Source organism: Balaenoptera physalus (assembly GCF_965194825.1).
Source record: "Balaenoptera physalus genome assembly, chromosome: 6".
Lineage (NCBI taxonomy): Eukaryota > Metazoa > Chordata > Mammalia > Artiodactyla > Balaenopteridae > Balaenoptera > Balaenoptera physalus.
In genome coordinates this window covers 13553533-13572902 of record NC_138885.1, presented here as the reverse complement: position 1 = coordinate 13572902, position 19370 = coordinate 13553533, and the positions used below count along the sequence as shown (strand labels likewise).

The following is a 19370-nucleotide window of genomic DNA, read 5'->3' as shown; positions in this document are numbered from 1 at the left end:
GCTGCAATGAAAGAAACCGCACGCCTCAACGAAGACACCACGTGCTGCAACTAAGACCCGATGCAGCCAAAAAAATAAATACATTAAATAAATAAATAAAATAAAATAGTTTATTGGACAGGGGGATCTTACACAAAGGGTCCTGGAGTGACACCCCACCACATGTGGCAGATGGTGGGTGGGACATGACGACAGTCTTTGCTACTAAGGGGAGAAGGAGGCTACCATTTATAGGGGAATTGAAGTCAGGTGGGCTTATCTGTTACCAGGGACTAATTAAGCCCCATAAATAAAAGGATTAGGTAGTCATGTGAGTGGAGCAGGGCCTGGCTGAGGAGGGGATATACAGAGAACAAGAGAACAGCCATCTTGAATGGCCTGACCATACAAGGATTAAATGAGTTAATACAGATAACATGCTTAGAACAGTGCCTGGTATACAGCATGCCTCAAAAACCGTTAGCTATGATTATCACACACACTCATGCCTCTTCAAATCTTCCTGGCCCCCAGGGCCAGCAGGACAAAGCCTCGATTTTCACCCAAAGGCAAACCAGGCCTCTCTTCATCTGTCCCCTTCGTCCCCAGCCCCATGTGCTGCAGCACCTTTCAGAGACCCCCAGATCATGCACAGGGCAGGGCCTGTTCACAGGACTCTCAAGGCAGTGGGGGGAGTTTCAGACACTAAGTTTTCAGACACCTCGAGCTGGCAGGAGAGGAAGACCCAGGAAGAAGGTCCTACAGTCGGCCCGGAGGCTGACTAGGGGGCCCACAGTGCCCGCTGACCACGGGGACGGGGCGGGCAGAGAGAAGAGGGGTAGCTGGCATTCACTGCCCCCCTGGGGGTCCTTGACATGGGGTCAGAGGAGAGCCAGTTCCCTGAGGGCTTCTCAGAGGCAGGGAGAGTTTAGATCAGGACACAGAAGGGAGAAGACTTTTCGAAGGGGGAAGAGAGGCGCCTGACAATAAGTGCAGTTCTTATGGAAATGGCTCTTTCAGCCGTCTGCCCTTCTCGCTCTTCCTCTTCCTCTTAATGGCTGACTACTTTTATTGAGCACCTGCTAAGCTCCAGGTACTTTCCTGGCAATTTATCTCCTCATTCTCACAGCCACCTGAGGAGGTATATACTCTCCCCTTGCAGTTGAGGAAACCAAGGTTCAGTGGAGAGACCACGTTTGGACCCAGGTCAATGTGCTGCTTTGCCCTGCAGATGCCTCCAAAGACCAAGGCCTGGTCCCTCTCCTCCCTGGAGGCCCCAGTACCTGGCTGCCTGTGGCCGTGGCCCTTGGCACATGTACCACATTTGGCCCACTATCTCCCTTATTTGTCCTGCAGGGACCTGGCTTCTCACATGCTGCCAGGGACCAGCAAACATCTACACATGACTCGGAGGATGATGGCCCGCTTGTGCACGTCAACGAAATCAGGCAGTACACTGGAAAGAACCAGACTCTTGAAATCCTACCTCACATTCCACAGACCGGCTTCCAGGCTGTGCAAATCTCAGGTAGACACACTGGTGGAGCCGTCACCTCTGAGAGGCCGGGGGGTGGCTCATAGGCTCTCACCTAGGTGGGGCAGGGCTGCAAGCGTTTGGGAGTGACCCAGGTTCGTCTCCCCTTTGGTCACGCTGCATGGACCATCCCTGATCTTCCCCCGCACTGAGCTGGCCCCAGTCCTTGGCACAAGGTGTGCTGGCCACTGCCCACAGGAGCCATCCACCTCGTGAGGCAGACCTGTTTCGAGTCCCAGCTCTACCATCTCCCCACTGCAGGATGCTTTCCTCATCTGAAAATGGGGCTGATTCCATTCACCTCACAACGTCTGGATGGGGCTTAAAGCAGGTGATTTAAACGTGGCACAGTCCTTGTCTCAAGGTGGGTCTTCAAAAATGTCACTTCCCTCCTCCCCTTGGGAGCCAGGATCCAGGAAGCGGAGAATTAAGCGGGTTGAAAACATCCCCAGGGCTGGAGGGAGGGCTTATCTCGGCTGCTGACCACAGTGTGTTTGCAGATAACCCTGAGGTCAGTGACGCCCATCTGGGCTGGGCCGGGCTCTGACCCTCCTGCCCTTGAGCAGCCTCAGCTGACTCTCCCCACGCCCCACCCACGCCATGCTGAGTGGGCGCTGGCCACCCAGTAGGGGGCTTAGCAGCAGAAGAGCAGCACATGGAGAGCCTGCCGCTGGGGTCCCTGGTGAGCAGGGCCCCTGCCCCGGGCTGGGAAAAGTCGCCTGACATGGAGGACAGCACCTTGCACCCCCAATCAGGTGAGCTGGGAACCGACTGGCAGGGAGAGAGCAGGTAGGAGCACAGGGTGAGTGTCACAATACCCCACCGCCACCTCCCCAGTGTCGCCCAGCTTTCTGGGCTTTCTTTTCTCGGTAACTTTGGGCAGAAGTCCACGGACTCATCCTTCTCCCAAGCCCTCCGTCCTCTTCTCAAAAATCCAGCAGAGGGTAGGAATGACCCTGTTCTTGCCACGAAAGGGGAACGGCCACCCAGGGGAAAAAGAATTTGCCACTGTAGCACACAGAGTTTACCTATTTATTTTGCTTAAACAATTGGCTTTTTCCAAAAGCAACTTAGAACACCTTATAACGAAAAGCTTCACGATACAGTTAATAGTTAACTAGACACAGAAAATCATGGGCTGGGGGAAAATAAAGTAGAACTTAAATACATTTAGTAAGGATCATATAGTCCTGAATATGGGTCTGAGTATCCTAGTCGCCACGGTAAAAAGGGAAATAAGATCAGCAATTGGAAAGGAATAAGCATACTAGTGTTATATTTTTTTCTCAGAGCTTTGTATAATAGGCATTGAGTATTGTGAAGGACAGGTCGTTTACTTCATATTTATAAAAATTCAGAAGCGCATGAAATCAGGTTATTTGGTTCACAAGGACCTTTGAGAAAGCAAAGGGGACGGTATTAAAGAACCACCCAGTGAGGGCGAAGGCAGCCCAGTACAGGTTTCTGATGATCTGCCCTGGCCCAGGTGTTCAGGGAGTTGTCCATTTTCTCATCTGTGCTGTAGACCAGCGTTTCACAAACTTTCATGTGCATACCATCTCCAGCGGGTCTTGTGAAAATGCATTTCTGATTCGGATCTGGGGTGGGTCTGAGACTCTGCCATTCTAAAAACCTCCCAGGCCACCACGTGCACCACCCTTGGAGCAAGGGGCTAAAGCCCAGACTTCTCTAGTTGTGCACCTGTGCAATCTCCCCCAACTGAAGGCAACGCAGTGCTACCGTAGTTCCCGCTGGCCACGGATGTCCAGTCACGAGCCAAGATGCCTGGTCTCGCGCAGAGATTAAGTACATGCCATGCGCCGGAGCTTCCTTAGCAAAATGGTTGCTCCAGCCCACCCCTCCCCTAGTCCTTTATCTGCCCACGCCTCCCCCTGAAAGCATCTGCCTTTCGAAACTTGTTCACACTCTTGTGCTGCCACAGTTAAATCTCTTGTGGATACGCAGTTCCTCATCCCACTGAGCTCAGAGAGCTTTTCTTCTGGAGAGAGCTCATGTTTCAATAGAGAACTAGGAGGGCGAGCCTTATGCAAAAGCAGAGTACCAAGCCCTGGGGCTCAGGAACAGGGGCGGTGCCCTGTGCTCTGTTAGCCATGCCTTATAACGTCTTACAATATTGGCTCGAAATAAACTGCCACGTGAAAGAGTCTAAGCGTAAACGCCAGGCTCTGAGCACACTTTTGCAGCTTGCCTCCCCATCCGGTGCCTGCCCCTCACAGACCATGCCCATCGCCCGCTGCCCTGCCTCACCTCTGGGGGGTTTAGACATGGCTTCATCCACTGGGTCTTCATGGAGGAAGAGACAACCCCTCCATTTTCCCTCAGAATCCCTACCCCAAGCCGCAGCCCCTCTCCGTCCTTCACAGGAAGAAGCAGCTCCCCGTGCCCAGAGGCTTGGTTGGAGGAGTCTTACCTGGCCTGGGCTGGGCAGTGGAGGCCAGGGCACCTTCCCTGGGGACACAGCCCGGGCTGGGCAGAGGTGGCCTGGCTCCCAGCCAGGCTGTCAGAATACATCCGGCACACAGGTTCTTGTGACCATCTTGATTGAGTAGTCATTTAGAGTATTTATTTTGTGAAATGGATGTGCTCTGTCTCAGCTTATAAGTGCGGGATCAATCCAAGAAGCGGAGAGTGAACTACGTCCTTCTCTCTGGCCCAAATAGGAGATGAATCTAGATTCTCTTCCTGAATACTCTCATTTTCTTAGCCAAAGGAGTAGCCTTGTCTTCAGGAAAGAGGGCAATCTCAGGAGACTGACACCCAGGGGCTCCAGGTGCAGATATCCACCAGTGCGTGTACTGAGCGCCTCCTGTGTTCCTGCAGTGTGCTAGCTCTGGGGCAAGCAAGGGGGGGAGACCAGAGGTGGGCAGGAGCCCTGGGGAAACTTCCCAGAGATGCTGGGAGATACAGAAGGTTGAGAATGGCAGTGCATTCATTCAACAACTATTTACAGAGCACCGACTATGTGCCAGGCTCTGATCCATGGGCTGGGAACACAGAAGTGAGGAAGGCAGATAAAACTTCCTTCCCTGGGGGAGCCCACATTTCTGTGGGAGCAGACAGTTAATAAACAGCTAACAGAGAAGGTGTGTTTTATAGTGTGTTAGAAGGAAAAAAGGCTAAGTGAAAAGAAAAGAAATAGGGCCGGGTACACAGATGAGGGATGGGGATGATAGGGAGGGGTGGGTCTCGCAGAGGTGATATTATTCTGCAAGGCTCCAGAGGAGGGAGGGAGAAGGCCAGCTTGGCAGGGCTGAGAGAGCAGAGAGAGGGGAACCGGAGACAAGGTCCCACTGGGCCTGGTCGCCATTACAAGGACTTTGCTTTGACTCCGAGAGACCAGGGAGCCAGGGCAGGTTTTGAGCCGAGGAGTAACATGATCTGACAAATGTCTCAAAAAGATGGCTCCAACTGCTCTGCCCTTGGCCTGGCCAAGGACTCTGGCACAGAGGAAGTGCTCAGCCAATGTCGGTGCCACGCTCCCTCCCTGCTCAGGAGAGGTCTTGTCTGCTTCTGGGAGTTTGGCCCCAGGAAACATGTATTGAGCTCTCACCCTCACCAGGCCCCATGCCAGGCGAGATAGGGAGACAGATGGGCAAAGCACCAAAGCCCGACGGCGTGGGTGGTGCTATGTCCGCAAAGCACCAAAGCCCGACGGCGTGGGTGGTGCTATGTCCGCAAAGCACCAAAGCCCGACGGCGTGGGTGGTGCTATGTCCGCAAAGCACCAAAGCCCGACGGCGTGGGTGGTGCTATGTCCGCAAAGCACCAAAGCCCGACGGCGTGGGTGGTGCTATGTCCACCAAGGTGCTTGGCCTCAGCAGGGTGTTCACCTCCCTCCCTCCCTGTGCCTTTCAGGCCCCTGATTGTTCTCTTGCAGAAGTTCATGCTCTACTAGGACATTCCTCTGTGCACCTCTGCCACTCCAGCCTTCAGCTCGCTCCCCAACTCATTGGGAGCCCCTCAGCGGCCCACCAGGTCTCTTTGGAAGGATTCTGGACAGATCCTTTGAGAAGGCTGGAAGACCTCTCAGTGTCTCCATTTCCCAAGCTTCATCTCCTTGTGCCTCCCTTCGGAGTTGCAGGAAGGATGCTCAGAGACCCCCCATCAGCCAGAGCAGATCCTTAAAGAGTACCTACTATGCGCAGGGCACCATGCTAGGGGCACCAAAGAGGGCTAGGTGCTCATTCTTGTCTCCCCAAAGTCTACAACCCACTGCAGAGGCAACTTGCTATCCAAGGGCCAGGACCAGGCATGGGGCATCTGTGTCTCTGGCACCTGGAACACTGGTATGGTGGGGTTCCCTGAGTGTGGAATGCATGAAGACCTATGAGAACTGCCACAGGAGCTCAGAGAGGTCCTAGGGCAGGGTGGGGCAGGAGGGTCACCGAAGGAGGTGGGAGAGGACCTGGGCCTTGGGGCCTAGCGAAGAAGCGAGCTGGGGAAGGAGGGTATTTCAGGCAGGAGGAAACCTATGGAAGTGAGGAAGCACAAGACGCTCATGGGTGGGTCTCGACAGGGTTGGAGGATGGAGGAGAGGCCCCTCACCCCACCACCCCACCAGGTCTGCCCCTCCCCCCATAGTGCTCGCTGGGGTCTAGCTCTGGGGCCATTCCTGAGGCCCAGCCCCCTGCCTCTCTGGTCTCAGGGATCAGATTACCCCTCCCTAGGACTTATCTCTCCAGAACAGGTTGTTATCCTGGAGTAATTTGAAGCTCTTTATCAAGGGCTGGCAGAATATGTACTACAGGAATAATCCAGAAAGAGTCCCAGGGGTCAGGTGACCCCCAGTCAGCTTCCCAGAAGATGAGTGACATTGGTGCCCGACAACCATCAGGGTCCCTATGTCCTCACCTGTAAAAGGGGGCGGTATAGCTGTCAGCAGCACATGATGTGAGGTTGTAGGTGAGAAAGGGCTTCAGATGAAGGCACACACCTCTAGAAAGGTACCCAAAAGATATCCTTAACTTACACCTGACTCCCTGCTGTGTGGGATGCCACTAGCGTGGGGGAAGGGAGGACAGGGCCCAGGGCTGGAGGTCATCTTTCTCGGGGGCAGAAGGGTGGTTTGAAGCCCAGGAAGTCTAGACAGACAGACAAGCTCCCAAGGGCCCTCCCAAAACCTGAAACTGAGGACTATTTAGAGGGTCAGAGGTCTGCCCTAAGGGTAGACAAGCGACAGAGGAGAAACAAGGAACCAAAGGCCGGGATGCAGCCTCGTCCAGGAAGGGCCTGTACTGCCTGCTCCCCTGGCAGGCAGGCAGGAAGGAAGCCCGGTTGAACCTGGTGCCCTGGCCTCTTTCCACCTGTGTGAACTTGGCCTGCCACTCAACCTCGGTTATAAAATGGACGTGGATTTGAGATGTCCCTCAGGTGAAGGGAGCGAGTGGGTCCCAGAAGTTACCCCGGCCTCCACACGCCCCCCTTGTCCCGGTTAAGAGTTGGTCCCGGAGTTCTGCACCCTTTAAATCGGGGAAGGGGGCGCCGATCAACACGTGTCCGAAGCTCAGGCCAGGGGCTGAGGGGCGGCGGATCGTTGGTGCCTGCCGCCCGAGGACCCTGCGGCTCTCCGATTGTGGCCCCGGGGGAGGCGGCCGAGCCGGATAAGCAGCAGCGGGCTGGCGGGCGGCCACCTCCCCCCGCAGGTCCGGCCCCGCGGGCAGGCGGGGCGGGGGGAGAGGAGGAGCCTCCGGGCCGGGCCGCCGCCTCCGCCGCGGACCGTCTGCCGCCGCCGCTGCTCCGCGCGGCGGGCCTGAGAGGTGAGTGAGCCCCCGCCCGCTCGCCCCCAGCCCCGGAGCCCGCCCCCGAGCGCGCCCTCGCCGCGCGCCGCCGCGCGCGTGCTGGAGGCCTGCGCCGCTGGGACCGAGCCACGTGTGCCCGGCGGCAGCGACCCTGGGTGCTGGGTCCCCCACGCTGTGGGCGCCTTTCTTCCCCAGGGACGCAAACCTCAGGCGCCACTCCGGCCGGGCAGGCCGGACGCGCCCTGCGCCGGGGGCGGGACTGCAGGGGCCGCGCTAAGCCCCGGGGCTGCTGCCTCTCGCGCCCCACCCCGCCGAGTCCTCCGGCCCCCGGTTCCCCGCAGCTCCGGGCCCGCGGTCTCCGGGCAGGGCGGGAGCGGTGGGCGGGCTCTTCTCGCAGCCCGTCGCAGCCCGTCGCAGCCCGGGCGAGGCAGGCGGCAGGGGCGGGGGCTCCCGACCTTGATCGGGAGGAGGCTGGGCTCACCAGTGTCCTCTGCCCGCGGAGCTCCCACCTGGCAAACTTAACCCATTTCCCTTGCCCGTTTCCCCGAAATTGGGGGCAGGCTGCCCAGAGGGGTGTGGTTGGAACTTTGTTCACTCTGGTTAGATGAAGGGGAGGGTACGACAAGCTAATATTTCCTTTGAGGGCCAGGAGGCTGGGTCCACGGGGAAAATGCAGACAGGTCTCGTTGGGAGCCCTGGCAGAGGACTCCGCGGAGAGGCCTCGCAGGTTTCCAGGGCCGCCTCTCAGGCTCCAGGAGTAGGGATTCTGGAGATACCCACAGGGAAATATTTCTGTCCATCAGAGTGCAGTGATGATATAATTAATAGCAGACATTTATTGTGCATTTATCTGTGCCAGACATCTTGCTTTGCACACAATATCCCAGTTAATCCTCAGCATAGGAAGGCACCAATTATCTCATTTAAGACGGGGAAACTGAGCCTCAGAGAGCATGGGTATTTTGCAAGGATACACGGGTAGCAGGTTGCAAAAGTAGGATTTGTACACAGATTTATCTGACTTGAGAGCCCAGAGGAGCCTACTTGTGGGAGAAGAGACAGGCCGTGTTCTCAGACGATTGTGGCAGCCTGAAGAATGCAGTACTGGGGGCCAGAATATCCACAGGACCAAAGAGTCTCACCTGGGTGTGCCCCTTCAGTCACCCGCATGGTTTCTTTTTTTTTTTTTTTTTTTTGATTTATTTATTTTTGGCTGTGTTGGGTCTTCATTTCTGTGCGAGGGCTTTCTCTAGTTGCGGCAAGCGGGGGCCACTCTTCATCGCAGCGTGCGGGCCTCTCACTATCGCGGCCTCTCTTGTTGCGGAGCACAGGCTCCAAACGCATAGGCTCAGTAGTTGTGGCTCACGGGCCTAGTTGCTCCATGGTATGTGGGATCTTCCCAGACCAGGGCTCGAACCCGTGTCCCCTGCATTGGCAGGCAGATTCTCAACCACTGCGCCACCAGGGAAGCCCCGCATGGTTTCTTTTAAAAAAAAAAAAAAAAAAAAAAAAACAGATGCCTAGGTCCTACCCACAGCTGGCTGAATCCAGTTCTGCAGAGTGAACCCCTCCTGCATCCGGTCAGGAGTGCCTGGAGGGCTGGGACTGTATCTAACTCATCTCTATTCCCACTCTATCCCCAGTGGCCGGCAGAGGGGTCACCTGGGAGCAGATGTTTAATCAATGTCTGATGGATGAATGGACGTAGTGGGGCAGGGGCTATCACTGGGGTAGAAAGGTTTTCCCGAAGGAGGCCTTGAATGGTAGACAGGTAGCCTCAGCCAGGCCTGGGGGAGGAAGGCCTGGAGTTGGCATGGGGCGACCCTGGCCTCAGAGCTCGCGGGGAGCTCAGGCCAGGCCACCTGTTCACTAGAGAGTTGGACAGCCAGCCCCAAGCCTGCTGAGCTCCCCAGGACCAGGCCTGGCCACACTGGGACCATAGGTGTGCCCTCTCCAGCCTAGAGATGCTAAACGGGTAAATTCCTCTCCCCTTCAAGTTTCCTGTCCTTAACTCAGGGCCCTTCCCTCGCTGGACGTCTCAGAGTATTGGGCAGGGCTTCAGGTAGTTAAAAAGGGAAATTTAAGGACTGAAACCCAAGCTGCACACCTGAGCAGTGGAGAGGCTGACTGCAGGGGAGGGCGCCTGGCTTTGCAGTCAGGTGGACCCCCAAGTCTGAATCACAGCTCTTTACCTTGTGGCCTTGGCCAAGTCCTCAGTTCTCTGAACCTGCTTCGTCTATAACACCTTGCTAAGGGCTTGGGACATAATCTTCCTGTAAAACAGGAACCATAATGCCTGCCGGGGGTGGGGGTGGATGTGACTGTGTGAAGTGCTGGGTTTTAGGAGTGCAGTAAATATCAGGTCCCTCCCCCTCCCCCCAGAGTTTGTGTTAACGTCAGCTGGGGACCTTCCAGGCTCATCGCTCTTCCACTCTGAATCCCTCGGCTCACGAGAGCGTGGCCTCCATGCTCCCCTTCTCTGTTGCGGGCCTGACCTCGGGGCCCAGGCCTCAATTTAGGAGCTGTGGAGATTACAGAACTTGGAGGTGGGGAGGCAAGGGTTGGGGGCACAGGGCAGTCTAGGTGATTTGCAAGTGTCACTTCCTCCTGTCTGCTCCCTGCAGCTGGACCCACCTACCCGTCCAACCTGACCCGCTGGTCCCAGACCTCCGCATGTCAGCCCTTCACATCCTTGGCGGGCCACGAGCACCTCTTCCTTCACACCTCAGATGGCAATTGTCATTATCACTGAATGTCCAGCTTCCCACGTGCCAAGCGTGTTATGTGTGTGAGCACATTCAAACCTTCCGGCTCTCTTATGAAGTAGACAGTGCTGTTCTCCCAGCCACGTAACTCTCCCAGGAGCACAGGAGACTCCATTCTTTTGAGCCCAAATCTGTGCTCCTAACCACGAACTCTATGCTTGTCCAAATTCGGCCTCATCGTTTATTCTTTCAACATTTACTGAGCACTAACTTGGTGCCGGGCACTCAGGACCTGGCTGAGTCCCGCTTCTGGCAGGATGAGTGTCGGTTGTCATTTATCATCCCACGAAAACCCACACCCTCCGCTTATTTCTGAATACAAGTGGGGCAGCTGAGGCCCAGGTCCCACAGCTAATGCAAGTCAGGATTCCAAAGCGGAGACGGCTCCCGCCTAGCTTGGAGGTATTGACCACTGTGCCTGCTGTCAGGGTGGGATCGGCGGCTGCTAATTTATGCAGGATCCTAAACCCCTGCCTTGTCACTTCCACCCAGAGCAAACTGTTTCCGTCCTCCTCAGGTGTGGAACACTGTCACTAGAGAATTACTCTTTCCAATCAGTCTGTCCTCATCAGTCACCGTAGTCACCGGGCGGAACGTGCAGCGGGGGAGCGCTAATTGTCCTGCAATCAGGCAGTAACTTACTCCTTGCTCCCTCTTCTGCTTAATGAGAGCCAGGTGGGGTCGGAGCACAGCACATTTTTAAGCCTTTTGGAGCTCTCCGATTAGGAGATCAAACTGTGAAAAATGCAGCCCCAAGACTATCAAATCAGTCACAGGTAGATGTAGAGGAATTTAGGGACTGGTGAGTGGGCTTCCTAAGCTTTCCACGGGGAGTGGGCCTAAGCTTTCTTGGTTCATGTGTAGACAGCTGGCTTCCCGGAGCCGGTGTGCCGGGTCTGTGACGGGAAGACTGTTCCCGTTACTGTAGCATCCGATGCTTATGGTGGCCGTCAGGCTGTGGGAAGGGTAGGCCTGTGATTTGACTGGCGGGCTTGGGAGGGTGACAGCATGCCCTGCAGTCGGGGTGAAGGTCTCTCTGAAGCTGAATGACTCAGGGCTCGCAGCTGAGGATGTTAGGGGGCTTCGGGTGGCCCTGTGAGATAGGCCCTCCAGGGGGAGACTGCTCAAAGACAGGATGGCCAAACACAGGGCCTGTGGGGCCACCCAGACGGGCCTTTTGGGATCCAAGGGGCCTGTGCTGAGCCCGGGCGCCCAGTCGGACGTGTACATGGGTCGGTAATGCACCGGACACGGTGGGGCAGGGTCCAGCGAACCAGCCCCGAAGTGGGTGGGGGCCTGAGCCGCCGCTGCTGGAGGTCAGAGCACGCCCTTTGAGGCTGGTCTGCGGAGATGGCTCCACTTTGGCCAGAAGTCAGGTGGCGCCTGGAACTGGAAGGGAAGAAAGCTAGACGTGCCAGGCCAGGGGGCCAAGGGTTGTGATGGGGGTTCAGGGCGTTCCATCCCGGGAAGCCCCACCCTCCTGGTGTTGCTGGATTAGAAGGCTGGAGGCTGGAGACCTGACTGCTCTGTAAGTTCTGGCTTGGCTGCCTTTTGTTCTCCCATAACTTTGGCTACAACTCTTCTTGAACATTCTGATCTGGCGTGGCTGTGTGTGGCAAGCGAGGGGAGAGGGGGCATCCCAAGATTGGGGGGAGCTCAGGGAGAACCCCAAGGGACAGGGCATCCCAGCTGGAGCCATGGGGGTGTGCCTGGACCTCGTGTCTGCTCATACCTGGCGGGTTTGCTTTCAGAAGGAAGTGCGGTTTCCTGACTGTGCAGCTTCTCCAGGGGGATAGGAGACCACCCGGTAGCTCTGATGGGAACAGAGCATGCTGAGCCCACCCCAACTACTGCATCAGGCAGCGGCTCCACGCATGGAGCTGCCCAGAAGCCCACAGCCGAAACTCCTGGGCGATGTGGTGTTCACTGTTCAGGAGCACTGCCTGAGCGCCCCCAGCCCCCAGGCATCCACCAGCCTCACTGAGCAGAGCACGGTGCGTGGGGCTGGGTAGGTACACAGGAGTGGAGAGCCCTCAGGGAGCTTGTAGTCAATTGGGAAGCTGAGTGAGGGTACAAAATGCTACCAGGCGGCAGAGGGAGAAGAGGCCAGGGCTGCCTGTGGCCGGTGGCCCACAGTGGAACGCAGGACATGCGTAAGTAAGAGCAATGCTAAGATGTGGGTTTGGGGCTTTCATGTTCACTGTTTCACTTAACCATCAGAACAGAGAAGGAAAACAGCCTGCTCAAGGTCACACTGCTGGTACGTGGCCAAACCTGAATTCACACCTAGGTCTGTCTAACTAGATCTCCCACCTGAACAGCTGCCTCTGTATTCAGAGCAGGGGAGATGGTAGCTGGGCTCTGGGGGGCTGGGAGGTACCTGGCAGGCCCAAGGGCTCAGGCTGGGTCTTTAGGGAGTGGGCGTTTGGATGGCCAGGAGGCTGTCAAGACTTCAGGTGGAGGTGGCAGCACCGGCCGAAGTGGGGAGCAGCGGGGACTGAAAGGAGGCAGGTGGGCTGAGTAGGGGAAAGTCAGTCCGCGCGTGCTGGCCTAGGCTGGACTACAGAAGATGCCAGAATGCCCCTGTCCGCAGGCGGGTGCGCTTGAGTAGAAGTGACAAGACATAGGAGCCACAGCAGAGAACCGTGCAGGCCCTGATCTGTTGCTGGTAATAAGAGTAAACCTGTCAGGAGCCCAGGGTGATGTATTCTGGTCACCAAAGGCCCAGATGCCCAGGGTTGCTCAGAGCTAGTTTCCCAAGATCGCCAGTTTTCCAACAAGTTGAAAACAATCAAATACACCTGTCGTAAGACTGAACTTGGCATGATTTACTTCAATGATACGAAAGCCTCCAAACCTCTGGCCTCCCTCTATGCTGTTGGTGTGGACTCCAGGGTCGCTGGCAGAGCAGGGTCACCGGCACCGGCAGGCCCGCCCCATCCGTGCTTTGCCCTCCGAACAGGTTGTCTTTCTGTGGGTCCTTCTGTCTGTCTGTCTTCCTCCCCACCGTGGGCGCTGACTAGCAAGTAAAGACGACTGTGAAGCCTTTGTTGGCACAAAATGTAACGAGAATTATCACGAAGCCGATGACAGCCACAGTGATTGCAATGCGTTAACCACCCAGCAACTGGTAAATTGCCATTTTCTGCAGCCATTACGTTTGGCTTTGTATCCGAGAAGTAAAGGTGTCCCTCTCTTTCTCTTTCTCCTTCCCTCCCTCTCTCTCACACACACACACATACACACAGCCCTGTGGTGAGGCAATCTGCCCTGCAGTGGATGACGTTTATTCATTTTATGTATCTTGGGTTCTGCTGGCTGTCCTGCCTCAGTTCCTGTAGCAAAGAGACTTGACTCTGAGCCACTAATTACCACCAGTGAGGTTTCCTCCCTAAACAGGAAGTATCAAGACAGAGCCACTCTCCCGCAGTGCACTCTGAAACCGGGCATCAGTCACGACCCCGTCCACTCCCTGCAGCCAGGAACTGGAGTGCAGGCTGAGGGGCCCGGCGGCCTGGCCCGTGGCGGGTCCCACGCCCGTGGCAGGTCCCACGCATCTGGTTCTGAGCATCTGCCTGTCTTCAAAACCAAAGTCAGGCTGCTCGCAGGTCAGAGGGAGACCCCAGCAAGAACGGTTGGCCAGATCACAGTGGGGCTGTCAAGGGACCCGTGCTTCAGCCCCTCACATCAGCCTGTCGTTGGTGAGTCTGGTTAGAGCCAAGGTGGCCTGGGCAGGGTGTGGGCTCCTCCCTCCAGCCCCACGACCCCCTGGCCTGCTGAAGTGTACCCCGGCACCGCAGGGAGCCCCCGTTTGGCAGCTGGCACCAAAGAGCACAGTCTGGTGAAGCTCTTGCCAAAATGGGGAATCTTCTCATCTGTACATTGTCAGGAACCTTTTCAAAATAAGGGGTTTAAGGATTTATCCCACACAGTGCCTTCAGTTAATGAGAGCAACAGCTTTGCGGGTTCTGGTGTGTTACAAAAAAAAAAAAAGGGTTAATGTTTATGATGTGTTTCTGTGGAAGGCAGGTCCATTTGGGAACCGTAAATTTTACTTATTGGTAACCACTTCTGGGTTGGTTTATCAGAGAACGACTGGTGTTAAGTAATCAAACCGGATTTTTCTAGAATGTTTCAAAACTCTAAATGTCTGTAAAAAGCCCTGTAAATTATTCATCCACTTCTATTTTGCAAGCGGTGTGGTGATAAACCTCTCTTTTCTGTCCAACCAAACTTGCACGTGTGTGTTATTTGTGTGTGTACAGGCTTTATGAGTGTGTGTGCACGCGCCTGTGCTTTTTGTATTCTCTTTTGTAGGAGCTTGTCAGCCTTCCTTTTAAAACGATAATGATTTTTTAATGATGTCTGAATAACGATTCCAGGCAGTATTACAAGAAATGTAACAGTAAAATGTCTGTAAGAGTCCGTCAGAAAGGCAAAATGCCCACAGAGAAAATAGAAATGCACCAATTAAGATGTGTGTGGCTATGACCCAGCTTTTAAACCTGGATTTGAGACTGGCATCTTCTATGCTGTCTCCCCTCAAGTGAACTGTCGGGGCGGGGGGTGTGAGGGGCACCTGGACTCAGGTAGCACCTCCTTCTTGCCCCCTGGACCCATTAACCTGAGATCTGCGAGGGAGGGCCTGCGCTGCCGTGGTTTAGAATCTAGGAGGGGCTTCCCTGGTGGCGCAGTGGTTGAGAATCTGCCTGGCAATTCAGGGGACATGGGTTCGAGCCCTGGTCTGGGAAGATCCCACATGCCGCAGAGCAACTGGGCCCGTGAGCCACAATTACTGAGCCTGTGCGTCTGGAGCCTGTGCTCTGCAACAAGAGAGGCCACGATAGTGAGAGGCCCGCGCACCGCGATGAAGAGTGGCCCCCGCTTGCCGCAACTAGAGAAAGCCCTCACACAGAAACGAAGACCCAACACAGCCATAAATAAATTAATTAATTAAAAAAAAAATTCCCTGCAAAGAGAAAAGCATGTATCAACACCCCAAGGTTAGTGAGAGCTTGGCTTGTTGGTATAGAGTGAAAAACTGCAGGGCTGGAGCGGGAGACTGGTAGGTAGTGAGATGAGCGGGGCAGGGGCTGCTGCATGTATTTAAAAAAAAAAAAAAAAAAAGAATCTAGGAGAAGAGGGCAGCCCCAGATTTGCAGGAACAGCCTGAGAACGAGAGGCTGGAAAGTATGAGTTTGGGCAGCTCAGCAGGGCAGAGGCAGAGCCGAGAGGAAGCCAAGACCACCTCAGAGCCCCATGTAGACCAGGTAACCGGCTATGACTCATGCCCACGGCCACGAGCTGCCCAGCCTCACTGCCCTGGAGGCAGCTTGAATGCAGGGACTGGACTAGGGCAAGAGCCAACTGTGGGGCCTCAACCTCAGTTTTCTCATCTGTAAAATGGAAGTAATAATACCCTGAGTGTACAAGTCCACAGTCAGTCTCCCCACCATTTGAGTCGGGCCTCGCCTCACAGTAAGTTCTCTTCTTTGACTCTTGATCGTTGTTGATGTGGCAGGTGCCAGGCACTTGCTGAGTGCTGGGATGTGACCTCCCGGCTGCATCCCGGTAGGGGAGGGCGGACGGACCTCACAGCCCCGGGGAGGCCCGGGATTTCTACATGATGTGGCTTCAGGGGCAGTCATGTGGAGGGAAGGGGGAACTAGGGGACTTCCCTGAAAGCTGCTTCTATTTGCATAGCAAGTAGCCAGCTTTTTACTTGGATTATTTGTTTCAGATCTGTAAAATGGGAACGATTTTGTAGGAGGTGTTATTCACTTTACCTGACTGGGAAATGTGAATTATTCATACCAAGGGTATTAGTTTTCATACTAACATTAGCACATGGGGAGGGGTGACGGAGATTAAAGGGGGCTAGGGACCCCACCGCCATCCACCCCTTGGACCTCTAAGTCCAAGTAGGTATTAAGGAAAGTACCTACCATTGTGTGCTGGTTCCATCCTGTTACCTGTGCTGCAGAGAGCCAAGGGGACTAGGGGAGGGACATTCATCCTGCCTCGAAGAGGAGGTAGGGTAAGGACTTCACAGAGGAGTGGCCTTTCTGCTGCACCTTGAATTTTGTCCTTTGGAGGAAAAGGACTTTCCAGGCACAGAGATTAAATCTATGACTTGAGCCGGAAAAAAGCATAAGGTGGGATAGCCAGAGTCGAGACTATAGATCAGGTGGGGCTTGATAGGGAAAAGCCACGGAGGCCATCTGCCAGAAGCCACAGCTGCCCCAGACGCTTCTCCCTGGTGGAGACTGGGCAGACCGCTCTACCCCCTGGCTCAGAGGCTCATGGGCCCTGGAGCCATCGGCCAAGCATACCTGAAGCCTCCTTCCCTGGGTATGCACCTACCAGGCTGCCCCCTGATGTGCCTCAGATATGGGGTTTGATTTCCTACTTTTGCCAGAGTTGCACGAACTAAGCTGCATTTGTGTTATTCTGTTTACTTGCAGTGTTTAAGCACAGCTGTGCATTGGTCTTCTGTGTTACAGAGTTCATCAAATAGCGAAATGTCTGGCCAGTTCTAACAGTATGGCCAGGCTACCGGAGGGGTTCGAAACGCACTGTATGATTGAATCCCCACTGGGTGCAGGAGGGCTCCAGCTAGGTTCTGGGGAGAACAGACGCACTCAAGCACACTTTGCCCTCAGGCACGGAATCTAGCAGTTAAGTCATTCAAGCCACAAGCATTAATTGAGCACCTACATGGTGCCAGGCCCCGGGCTGGATGCTAGAGACACAGAAATGAGTTGGAAGTGGCCCCCAGCCTGGTGGGGTGACAGATGAGTGAACCGGTGTGTGCAGTCGATGGTAATGTGACAGGAGTGCAGAGGAAGAGGCCACGGAGGGTCAGGGGAGGGTGCCCCCGAGGTGGCCCATCAGCGGGGCAAAGCTGGGAAGCATGCACCCCAACCCAAGAAACTGGCCGCGTGAGGCGGGCTGAGCTCCTTGGCAGCAGCCCCGGGAGCTGCCTCTCTCTGGCTTGGCCGCCTGCCTCTGCCCCTTTCCCGTCCTCCAGCCTCCCCAGGAGCAGGGGGCCCCTTGCTGAATCCGCAGATTTACACCACGGCAAGGGGGAAGATGGGGACAGCCAACAGCCCACAAGACCCATCAGGCCCCAGGGGTTGCAGCAGCAGGTGTCCCTGGAAAGCAAGAAGCCACCCAAGGCCAAGTGCTGAGGCTGCAGATTCAGCTGCCACTGCCGATAGCCTCTAGCCTGGCGGGATTAAGGGGTCCATAGGGAGCTGGGTGCCTCCACATGCCAGCGCCCTGACCTCCCTGGGCAGAGACAGGCGTTCCTCCCTGGCTGCCACAGAGCTGGGCACGCCCTCTTTCGAGCACTTTTCTCTTGGCTGCGGGGTGTAGCTGGCCTTTCCCCAAAGAGCCCCAAGAGGACAAGCCGTCTTCTAGCCAGCTGCCAGAACACCTGCTGGGTACACAGTGGGGACTCAGGGAATAACAAATGAGGACATTTTTCAGCGGAGAATTGGCAGGACCAAGCTTTGCATAAAACCGTGCAGGCTGTGCACTGTACCACTCCAGAGGGCCTGTTCACACGGATCACGATGTGAATCACGCCCCTGGGGTTGTGCAGCCTGGGGACCCTAGCATCTTCCCGCTTTGCGCCCCTGGTCTGGGCGCTGACCACCGACTCCCTCCCCCTCGCAGCCGGCACTGACCCCCCTCCTGCCTCTGTGCTGATGGTGGGTAGTAACGAACTGTGCCGGTGAGACTTGCTCCAGGCCTGGCTATTAACTCTTAGTGAAAGAAAGTCATGAATATGGTGTCAGGCCTTCTGAATTCTAGGTCATCTAGGAAACTCGTACTCTGGGAACATCACCCCAGTTGTTGTGTTGGGGGCTCCTGGGTCCCCAGGATCTGTGTGGTCTCCCAGTTCCACTACTCTCTTCACCCTCAGCCTGCAGTGGGCCTGGTGACCCACGTACAGGAGGGGAGGGGACCGTGGGAGCAGTTCTCCTGGAGGGTTTGCCTCATTGGCCGAGTGGGCAATGCCGCCATGGCCTGGACCGCCTTCTCCTTACCAGAAGGAGCCAGCTTTGGGAGGCCAAGGGGCGTGCAGGAATGGGGCACACACACCTGACCCTCAAGACCAAGAGGAACATGAGGAGAGATACCAGGGGCCCTGTGGGTCAGGGAGGGCTTTATGGAGAGCTGGGCCCGACTCTAAGAATTCAAGGGAAAAGTCAGATCTGGAGTGGTTCTTACATGCAAGTGATTCGTTAACTCACTCACCCCTCACATAGACCTTTTGTGAGCGTCCACTGCAGTGATTTTCAGCCGGGGGTCCTGTGACCGGCAGCATCAGAAATCCTGGAGATGCAACCCAGCAGCATGTTTTAACAGGCCCTCCAGCTGCCTCCAGTGTAGCTCAGGCTTGACCTAATGGCACTGGACTAAGTGCTGGGCTTACAGAAGTGAGTTTCCCTCTGTTCTCGCCCTCAAGGAACTTGGGAAGGAGACAGGCAGGAAAGAGAGAAGTACTGTCAGTGGGAAAGGGCTGTTCTCAAGGGGTGTGAAGGCAGAGAGGCAGCTAGTAGGGTTTGATCCAGGAGCTGGGGATGCTGGTGAGGGAGGGTGGCCTGGGGACCGCCATGGCATGAGGGCCATCCCTGGCAGGGGGCCTGATGTTGGGACTGGCAACCCCTAGAGGGCTCACTGCCCAGTCCCAGACCGCCCTGGTGCCCTGCCCCTGACCACCAGCCTCTCCCTACTCTACCCCTCCCTGCTCTACTGCCCCCCTCTTCTTACCTCTTCCTGAGTCCCGAAGAGTCTTGGTGAGAAATGTGTGCCGATCTCCAGACCATTATCTCAGAGCTTATTTTTAGAAAATTTTAGAGGAAATTTTTCCATTCAGCAGAGAACACCCTGTATTGATTCAGGTGCTTCTATTTATGCTTTACACAGACCAAAGGTTTTTAAAAATCCTAGGCAGAAAGGAACATCATGAAAATTGTGTGACTTTAACAGGCTCAGACCGTGGCACTTGGCTTATCTCATATAATCCTTACTACATTTCATTCAAGTAACAAACATCACTCCATTGTACAGATGAGGAAACTGAGGCTCAGAGAGGTAAAGTGACTTGCCAAAGCCACCCAGCTAATATGTGGCGCAGCTGAAATATGACCCCACAGCTGCCTGTGTTCTTGCTGGCCTATCTCGCAGTTTACAAAGGCGTCTGATCCTGAGTAAATCCACAACATCCAGATGTTTTCCTGAGACCACATTCTGCTGGGCAAGCTCCCAATGACCAACGATGGCTCTCGGCGGCTGATCTTCTGCCTAATTAAGGAGGGAATGA

At 55.4% G+C, this 19370-nt stretch overlaps 1 protein-coding gene across 5 annotated transcripts in view; it reads left to right on the top strand.

The window, feature by feature from the left end:
* Positions 1-2137: 2137 nt before the first annotated feature.
* The window catches only part of STEAP3 (STEAP3 metalloreductase), a 136844-nt gene continuing 119611 nt past the window's right edge, over positions 2138-19370 (top strand). For 3 of the 5 annotated variants that reach the window (XM_082465898.1, XM_082465900.1, XM_082465899.1), the window contains exon 1: positions 2138-2268. In XM_082465898.1, coding sequence (XP_082322024.1) covers positions 2169-2268 — 100 coding nt within the window. In that variant the 5' untranslated portion in view covers positions 2138-2168. Of the gene's footprint in view, positions 2269-7186; positions 7290-19370 lie in introns of those variants that run through there. The other 2 variants (XM_082465896.1, XM_082465897.1) reach the window with 2 other exon arrangements.